Source organism: Anser anser (genome assembly GCF_964211835.1).
Source record: "Anser anser genome assembly, chromosome: Z".
Lineage (NCBI taxonomy): Eukaryota > Metazoa > Chordata > Aves > Anseriformes > Anatidae > Anser > Anser anser.
In genome coordinates this window covers 17,286,426-17,296,197 of record NC_139723.1, presented here as the reverse complement: position 1 = coordinate 17,296,197, position 9,772 = coordinate 17,286,426, and the positions used below count along the sequence as shown (strand labels likewise).

Here is a 9,772-nt window from a genome sequence, read left to right as displayed (position 1 = left end):
CAAATCTTAGACAGAAGAAGAAAGTATAGAGCATGTAGGAAAAGGGACAGGCCACTTGGGAGGAATCTAGGGACACTGTCAGTGTATGCAGGGATGTGACAAGGAAGCCCAAGGCCCATTTGGATTTAAATCTGGCAAGGGATGGCAAGGACAACAAAAAGGGCTTCTTCACATCTATCAGCAGCAAAAGGAACACAGGGGAAAATGTGGGCCCACTGCTGAATGGGGTGGGTGCCATGGTGATGAAGGATACAGAGAAGGCAGAGGTGCTGAATGCCTTCTTTGCTTCAGTCTCTACTGCTAAGATCATCTCTCAGGAATCCCAGACCCTGGAGACAAGAGAGAAAGTCTGGAGCCGGTCTTTTTTCAGTGGTGCCCAGCGACAGGACGAGAGGCAACAGGCACAGTCTGAAACACAGAAGTTCTGGCTGAATATGAGAAAACACTTCTTTACTGTGAGGGTGACAGAGCACTGGGACAGGTTGCCCAGAGAGGCTGTGCAGTCTCCTTCTCTGGACATACTCAAAACCCACCTGGATGTGATCTTGTGCAACGTGCTCTAGGTGACCCTGCTTGGCAGGGGGGTTGGACTGGATGATCTCCACAGGTCCCTTCCTACCTCAAACACTCTGTGACTCCGTCATTATGTGAAAGTACAGAGAAGTGGAAAAGCTACAAATCTGAAACTTACCCTGACTAGGAAGCTGACACATGAGCTGTTACTACTAAATTATCCCTCAAATTCAATATATTTATATGCCTATTTAACCCAAAACAAAGTAAAGCAGACCAAACCAAACCAAAAAATCCAAGCCCTTCCTTCCTACTGACTGCCAACAGCAAGGTATATTCAAAACTCTGTCTGTGTTTTAAATGAAATGAAAGTGTTGAGTAACTGGATTTCATTGCACTGTCAAGAAAGCATTGATACAATTTATTACTTATAAGATAAAAATATGATGTGATATTAAGAGCACATCACATTTACTTAATCCTATTCATAAAATGGGAGTAATGTACCAGAACCTGCATTTCTCAGTTGTACCACATGCCTTCTATCCATCAAAATTTCCTCTCCCCAGACATGCAGAGTTCAAGGAGATTACAGAAAGTTCAGAAGATCAAGGTGTAAAGCTTGAACAATTTACAGAATACACCTTTACTGAGCCAAGAGACTTGGAAAAATTAGGATTTTGTTGAATTGTCTGCTCTAGAGTTGTATCACTGGAGTTTAATGAGGTTGTAGCAAACCAAAAACTGCAAAATGTTTACTTGACTGTAATACTATTTAAATGATGGTTGCAGAGGCATTACATTTTGACCTTTTTTGCTAATCTTGTCAAAACATAGCAAATGGATGCTTTTAGAATTTTACCTCTTTTCATCTGTTTGTGGCTCTTCTTTACTCAAAAGCAAAAGTAAATCTAAGAAGTGGTATAACTGTGTTTATTCCATCTTTCAGTTGTCAGTCTGTGAGGCATCAATTCCTGCATGAACATAAAACCCTTGTATTTACTGCAAATTGAAGATTTATGTAGATACATAGATCTTTTGTACGTGTATCTTTTGAAATAGTTCATTGAGGCATGATGGACACTGCATGACTTTACATACTCATAGAGGGATTGGGAGAGAGAGAGAGAGAGAGAGAGAGAGGAAGACTCTAAGAGCCACTGAGGAATATTTAACAAAGGCAATATTGTGATCACTATGAGCTCTTGATTCTACTGTTAAAGCACAAAGGTAGAAACTACTTCTTCATCTATTCATCTATAGTCTGTGCTAGAGTATGTGGGAATGTTGGTCCTGAATGGAAGGCTTGCTGTAATTCCACAAAATCTTAAAAACGAGAAATGCTGCAGGATGATTATCCATGGGAATATCGAATTTGTTAGAGTTAACCAAGACATTTTTTCCCCTAATGTGCTTTGACTGTTGTATCTGAATATGCTGTTGCCTTCAATTTCTGGAGAATTACCTTCCTCAGATAGCCTGACCTGGCCGACCTAGTACAGTTTTACCTAAATGAGCTGCCAGCCAAGAATGCATTGGTGCTTAAAACTGGTAATAATTCTGTCCTAGCAGAATTGCAGGAGACAAACAGTACTAGGACTGTGATTATAACTGTGACCTTGAACAATAGCATCCATTTTCCATGGTTTGCTACGATCCAGCCACCTCATAGAAACTGTTTCTTTGGTCTGGGTAGGTTTTTGTTTTGACACTTCCAGAACAGGTAACTGCCCTTGAAACAGGTAACACTGCCCTTATTCTTTTAGCTGTGCAGGTTCCTGCGTTTGTGAGTGCAGACAGTCATGCTAGCTGCAAAGAGGACTCTGTCCTCTTTGGCTCAGGCAAACTGCTGTTTTGTCTTCAAAAAGAGTTTAGCTACTACTTTTTTATAAAGATCAGTGTATGACCTGCTTATAAAGGACACCTTGATAGGAAAAAAAAAAAAAAAGCTGGAATTGCTTCCAGCTATCTTATCATTCTTCTCTTTTTGGATGAGGATCCTGAGTGCAGACATAAAGGTGGTAGAAACCTTGCAGTTAAGATGACCAAGCTCTGAGTCAGGAAGTGTTATTAGACACCTCTAGAGAGCTATCGTATTTATCAATGTGACACCTCTGGTAATAATTTCTTACTTCGCTCTTCTCAGCTGTCAAGGACTAGCTCCTCATTATAATACGTGAAATGGGAAGTATGGCTATCCTTCAAATGCTGCCATATTCCATGGCTGCTGGCAGTGGAGGTGGAAACAGGCGTGGCTGAAGACAATCAGATGGTTTAGGTTGTTTTGAATTATTAGACTGGTTGCTCAGAGATAAGAATGGAAGTTAAAGCACAACAAATATAGGTCACACATGCCTTTGTGTTACAGCATATAAATATGCATCTGAGGAGTTAGACATGAAAAAATAGTCAGAATTTTAGATGGTCATTTACACCTTAACTATACAAACTACCATTTCACAGGTAACTTCAAGAAAACCTTGTGAAAATCCTGCACTGGCAGCTAATGCAGTAATGTATCTGAATTACTGTTCATTGAATTCATTTTCACATTTGTATAAAAATATGTATTAATTACTTCCTCAAGCTTTTGAAACAGGGCCAAATTCTGAACTGTCCTCATGAGGCAGTTCAGCGTATTTCCCTGATCATAGGAAAGAGTTGTTCACAGAAGCTTCAGCTTTCCAACTCTTGGGCCTCCGTCCTTTGATCCGTACAAAAGAATGACTGCTAAAGAGGACAGTCTATTTGGAAAATTAAGGTAGGGCAGGTTAACTGAACGGCTGAGGCAAGATGTTTTGTAGATGAGTTCTTGAAGAAAAGCAAGAGAAGGGGTCTTTTTAGGTAGGTGAGAGTACAATGACATGGGCTAAGCAAACAGGGAAGGGGTTTCCCCTCCTGAACAAGACGAAAAGTCCCAAAGAACAAATCTGGCAAAAAGCACTGAACTCCATCTAAAAAAAACACTGCCAAGTCTAATCTAATTAAACCTTTTGTCATGCATCTTGGAACTGCTGTCAAAGATAAACTTTCTGATACATCAAACTCGGATTGTTTTAAAGCACTGAAATACAGTATGTGGGAGCTGAGGCACACAGATGTAAGGGCAAACAGACTCTCTTAGTCTTAGTTCCCCTTTCTCTGTGTTCAACAGGAATTTAAATGTACCTGTAGTCTCCCTGCATTCTGGTGGCCTTTGTGAACATCTACACTCTCAGCCACTGTACACAGATAAAACTTGAGGAACTACATCAGCTTGTACCAACTGACAACCCAGACATGTCTTTAAAAGTGAAAGTGCTTGTATGTGTATTGAGGTCCATTCACAGTTGAAATGTCTGAGTGTAACCTTCTGAAAAATAAGATCACGGGAAAATTAAGATTGGAACAGATCTCAGGTCAGCTAGTCTAATATCTGACCTCACAAGTGAGACATAATATATATCACAAGTGAGGACAGACCAGGCTGCTCACGGTATATCTGGTCAGGTCTTGAAAAGTTTCAGACAGAGAGGGCATAAGCTCTTTAGATAACCTGCTTCTCTGCTTGAGTGCCTTTGCAGTGGAAAGGTTTCTCCTTATATCCAGCTCGAAGGGCTCTTGTTTGAAGTCATGACCACTGCCTCTTGTCCTGCCAGCACACACCACTATAAAGAACCTTGCTCCATCTTCTCAAAAACCTCTCTGCAGATAATAGGGAGCTGCCATAAGGTCCCCCTGAAGCTGTCTCTTCTGCAGGCTTCAGCTTCCACTCACATGGTAAGTGCTCCAGCTCCCAGCCATCCTGGTGGCTCTCCACTGAACTTGCTTCAATTTGTCTTTGTGCTTTCTTCCTGTACTGGGGGCCAAACCTGGATACAATACTCCTGACACAGTCTGATAAGTGCTGAGGAGATGGGTATAATCCCTGCTCTAGGTCTACTGGCTGTGCTCCTGTTCATATAGCCAAGGATGCTGTTGACCCTTACTGTTGCAAGGGTGCTCGTATTCAGCTCACTGTCAACACACAGGTGAGACACACAGGACCTTTTCTGCAGAGCCCTTGTCTGCTTGCCCCTTCCTCTTCCTGTCCATGTCCCTCTGGATGGCAGTGTAATAACTGTTCCCCCCAGCCTGATGTCATGTGGATACTCAACAACTGTGCTCCACACCGTTTTCTCTGTTTTGTTGATAAAGATCCTAAACGTGACAGGTGCCAGGAGAGACCCCTGCTGCACTCCTCCTGTTACTGGCCTCCAGGCAGTTTTCAAGTATAAACCATTAACCACTATGTCCTGTGCCAACCATCCAAGCGGGTTTTTTACACATCTAGTTGTCTACCTATCTGGACACGGAATATCCCAGCTGGGATATCAGAATATTGTGGCAGACCATGTCATAAGCCTTATTGAAGCCAACGTTTCACTGCTCTCCCCTCCTACTTGTTTTGTCCTGGAAGAAAACCAGTCTGGTCAGGTATCATTGCTCTTTGGTAAACCCACGCCAGCTCTTCCTGATCATCTTCTTCTCCTTCATGTGCCCAGAAATGTGTTCCTTGTTCTATGATTTTCACACAGACCAAAGTGAGGATGAGTTTTTGGAAGACAGCACCTGTCATTATGGGCTTTATTTCATTCTTTGTATTCAGCACGCACACATATTCAACTGAAAGGGTTTTCTGCAGCCTCTTTTAATGCAGGTCCACCTGCTCCACCGGGGGCTCCTCCACGGGCTGCAGCGTGGAGATCTGCTCCGTGTGGGACCCATGGGCTGCAGGGGGACAGCCTGCTCCACCAGGGGCCTCTCCACAGGCCGCAGGGGAACTGCTGCTGCGTGCCTGGAGCACCTCCTGCCCTCCTGCTGCACTGCCCTTGGGGGCTGCAGGGCTGGCTCTCACCCCTCTCTCCCAGCTGCTGTTCCACTGCAGGTTTTTTTTTCCCCTTTGTTAAATATGCCCTCACAGAGGTGCAAACAACGTAGCTTATTGGCTCGGCTCTGGTCAGCAGCGGGGCCCTTATCTGCCATGGGGCAGCTTCTGGATTCTTCTCACAAAAGCCACCCCTATGGCCCCCTGCTACCAAAACCTTGCCACGTAAACCCATACAGGTATACGAAATCCAATGGCATAGCTTCCTTTCTTGTCCCAGCGTATTGCTGCTACGGTATTTTGTTTAATTTAATAACAAAGAAATAGCAGTATTTCAGAGGCAGGGAAGACTGGTGGGAAGGAAAAATCCTGGTGTGCAGTTTTCAAAACTATAATAAGAAGTACTAAGAAGATGAAGTGGACATGAAGAGTGACAAGAAAAATGTGTTATAAAGGATTAAGTGCTAAAGAGATCGCTAGGCAGTAATTATCTTTTCTCATAAAGGCAGAGCTGTTGAGAGTCGAAGGCAGAAAAATCCACGGCAAGCCTTCTCTTTCACCCAAACACATCATTAGAAAGCCTCCCGAGTGTTGCGCATTTCCAAACGGTGCTAGGTCCAGGTCACAAAAACTGTCCGGCTTAATGAGACAGCAAGAAACTGGGTCTCTTTAACAAGCATCTCACAGCTTTATGTCACACACCGAGCCGGAGCGAGGCCTCCCCGCGAGCAGGGCTCCTCCGCCTCGCTGCTGCCTCAAAGGGTTTTCGGGGGGATTTTTTATTTATTTATTTAATTTTTTTTTTTGGACAGTGATTTTGACAAACGGGGCCTTCCCCCAGGGGTAGGCCGGCTCCTCCGGGCTGGGCTCGCCCCCGGGTTCCCCCCCGGCAGGCCCCGCTCCGCCGGGCGGCCGGCAGGCGGCGGCGCGGCGCCTCACGGAGAGGCCCCTCGTCGGAGCGCCGCCTCCGCCCGCCCCATGCCGCCGCCGCCGCCGCTTGGGGCGGAAGCGAGGGCGATCGGCGGCCGGTGCCGGGCGGCGAGGAGCCGGGCATGGCGGACGGGATTCGGTCGGTGCGCGGCGGCAGCCCGGGCTCCAGCCCGGTGCTGGGCGGGCGGTGCCGCGGCTGGGCGCCGTCCGCCGTGCCGCCGGGTCACGGCTTCCGCAGGGTGACCCTGACCAAGCCCACCTTCTGCCACTACTGCACCGACTTCATCTGGGGGCTGGCCGGCTACCAGTGCGAGGGTAAGGGGTGTGGGGGGTGCGAGTAAATAGGGGGTGGTGGTGGGGAAGGTTTTTGGGGGTGTTTGGAGTGTTTCAGCGCTGCCCTGTCCCGCGATTGCTCTGCTGCGAGGCACTCAGCACCCCTGCGGGCACCTCGCAGCAGAGGCTTTATCGCAGCTCGGCCCGCTTTTTACCAAAACACAGCCTTGAAAATACCCCCCCCCCGGCTTCCTCCGGCTCCAGTTGGGGGTGTTTTCCTAGTTTGGGAAGCTGGATGTCCGGAGTGGTTGCTCCCTTCCTTCGCTTTCCAGGATGGCTCCTCCGAGGGGTTTCTGCCCTCGGGATGGCGCGTTGAGGAGTTGCTGCCAAGCCACATCGGCTCAGATGTTGCCTCTAAAAAACCTCCGTCTGAAGCCTCCAGCCTAAACAAGTGTGTGCGAGAGGTAGCCAGGGAGAGAAAAATATTCGCAGCCTTCGTTAGCCGTGACATTCCCTGCTCAAAATCTGGGGGGAAATACCTACAGTACCACAGGGTACGCGCATCTCCATATAGCAAAGAGCGTAATATCACAGGACACGCGTGTGTCCTTATGTCAAAAAACTCTGTTTTCTTCTTTTTTGCTTTGTTCCTGCTGTTTTCAATCGGCTGTGTTCCTCGCTGTGTTTCTCTTTTCTGGTAACTCGCTGCTAAACGATGGATTTCACAAATACCTGATGTGTTATCTGCTGACTGGGGCTGCTTTTGACAGCTGTGTGCAGATCGCGGTGCCTCATTAAGCAGCCTGGCAGCTCACTCTTTCTGGGTTATTTAATGAACACTAATGCGTTTTCTCAAACAGTATTTGAAGTAAATTCTGTTTAATAATTACCTCCCTGTCACGTTTGCTTTAACTAGTGGAATTTGATCATTGTTCTATGGAAAGTAATAAAAGGGTGATCTCTTAGGAGTGCCACATTGATCAAAAAATCAAAAATAACCCACCCTGCTTTTAGTGAAGGAAACGTTTGCGGTGGACTGAAAAACTTGGTGGATAATAGCTATCTCCTCTTTCTCCTCCCCAGAGAGACTGGGATTACAGGTGTAATTGCAGCTGAGCTGATCTCCTATTTAGCTGGGCTCCTTTCGATGAACGGCATGCAGGCTTCAAAATGAAGCTGCTCTGTGGCCTTTCTCTGGGTGGATTTGCAACAGCTTCTCTTACAAATCCTCTGTTTTCAGGTACTCAGTCACCTGATGATCCTTGTGTTTTGGTCAAAACTGGTCTGGACCAAACTGAAAGCTTCTAGACTTTGAAGAGAATTGAGCAAGCTGCAGATAAGACTCCTCCAAAGTAAAGGGGCAGGGGGGATAGAGCTTGCCAGTCATTGCTTTGAGCAGTTGTATGGCCTAAATGTCCTGGATTTGAGTTTTAATTGCAATCATGCTTTTGGCCTTGTGAAAATGACATCTTGTGTATGTGCATTTTCTGGTCTATGGAGTTTTTCAGTAAACCTACCAAACTACTCAGCACAGACTGGCACATGCCCACGCGGGTTATGTGGCTGTTTACCAAAATACAGGAAAGTATAATGAATGCTTAACACATTTCTGGCTGTGTGGGCCAAGATGAGCGCTTCTTCCCTTTTCTTCATGCAGAGTCTGAAAAGTACAGAGGAGAGATGCTCCGATGCTCTTCACATAAGGCACAGAGCATCCTGCATCTAATCCCTCTGTTTTAAGGTGAAGCTCACCTCTCCAGTGTAGGACCTGGAGTGCTGTCACCATAACTTTGCACGAGAAGGGAGGCACATCTGGGGAGAATTGCCGCTCTCCTGCTGGAGCCACATAGGTATTTTTGTAAGTGATGTTTTAGGTGGAAGCTGGTAGTCTTCCCATGTGGACTAAGTTGAGTTTGAAGATGTTACTGTCTTATGCTTTTGTGCACATATTTAGTTTAATCTCAGTCAACCAGGCTTGCAGATCTGTTTGCCCTTTTTTTTTTCTTCACATTTGTTTTCCATAAACCTTTTCTAAATGACTCTTTATTTTTCTTGCCACTTTACACTGTAGCTGTCACTTCCTTTGATAAGTACGTGTATGTGAAAGAATAAGTGATGTTTTGATTGCAACAAGAACAATGACTCTCTTGTATTCATCTTGCTTTCCAAAGCCTGGTCGTTTCAGTTTTGAGTGCGTTTTGAATTTCCTCAGGCTTGTCAGGGAAGAAGCGCGTAAGTGGCTAGTTTTCTGTACATGCATGTCTGCATCCTACAAGTTCAATATATAAATCTATTCAATACGTAAAGTCTATATATGAAACAAAGACAGCTGAGTTCTTATGGGTAGTGGCATTAATTTCATACACTCAAAAAATTGTTTGTTTGGTTTCTTTTGAGCAAATACTGAATTTGGAGTTTTAGATTTATATCTATCTTACCAATAAATACATTCTCATCACAATGCTTTTTTTTAATATATATCTTTTTTTTAAAAAAAAAATGTGTGTAGGAAGATCTGTGGATGATTCTATGACCTGTATGTTCTGGAGGCTACAAAATCTTTTAGTACCATGAATCTTTCTAATGTGAAATTAAGTTGATTTATTTTAGCCAAAGGTAAGATGTAAGGGATTTAAGTAATAAGCAAGTTGGTTGGCAAATTAAACAGAATTATTTAGTCATTTTTAGGTTATTTTTATCTCTTTTACTAGAGCATTTATTGGAAGACACTATTAGGGTCTTTTTTGTGTATTTTGTACCCACTTCTACTAAGAAAATGTCATTCAAGCAGATAAGGTGCTTGTCTAGACATGAAAGCATTAAGTGAAGTAATACTTAGGGAAATAGCATCCTTGTTGTTTTTGTTTTAAGGCTTTCTATTCTAAGCAGAACCTCCAAACTTACTCCAAGGCACAGAAATTCCTGTTTCTCCTAGGTTGGTTCCACTGTTGTCTGACAGCACTTCAACTTTTGCAGAGTGCAATGCAAATGGTGAACTGGAGTGAAGTTTGTCATAAACCCCTCCATTAAAAACATAGCCATGAAGGATTTTTTTTAGGTGAAGCTGCTGTAATTCAAATATGCACGTCCCAGACATGGGCAAGGCACGCTGTGTCTTGCTGGTTTAGGAGAACAGGGAGATGTTCGGACAGCATCTCTGCAGTGGTCTGGAGATGCACATTCTGGACATCTTCTGCCTGGCAACTCTTC

General features: G+C 44.7%; 1 protein-coding gene across 2 annotated transcripts in view; it reads left to right on the top strand.

Annotated features, from left to right (window-relative positions):
• The first annotated feature begins 6,334 nt into the window (after positions 1–6,334).
• DGKQ (diacylglycerol kinase theta) overlaps positions 6,335–9,772 on the top strand; it is a 93,135-nt gene continuing 89,697 nt past the window's right edge. The window contains exon 1 of one of the 2 annotated variants that reach the window (XM_083816208.1): positions 6,335–6,604. In XM_083816208.1, the coding sequence (XP_083672334.1) occupies positions 6,412–6,604 (193 nt within the window). In that variant the 5' untranslated portion in view covers positions 6,335–6,411. The remainder of the gene's footprint in view (positions 6,605–9,772) is intronic. The other variant, XM_083816207.1, reaches the window with a different exon arrangement.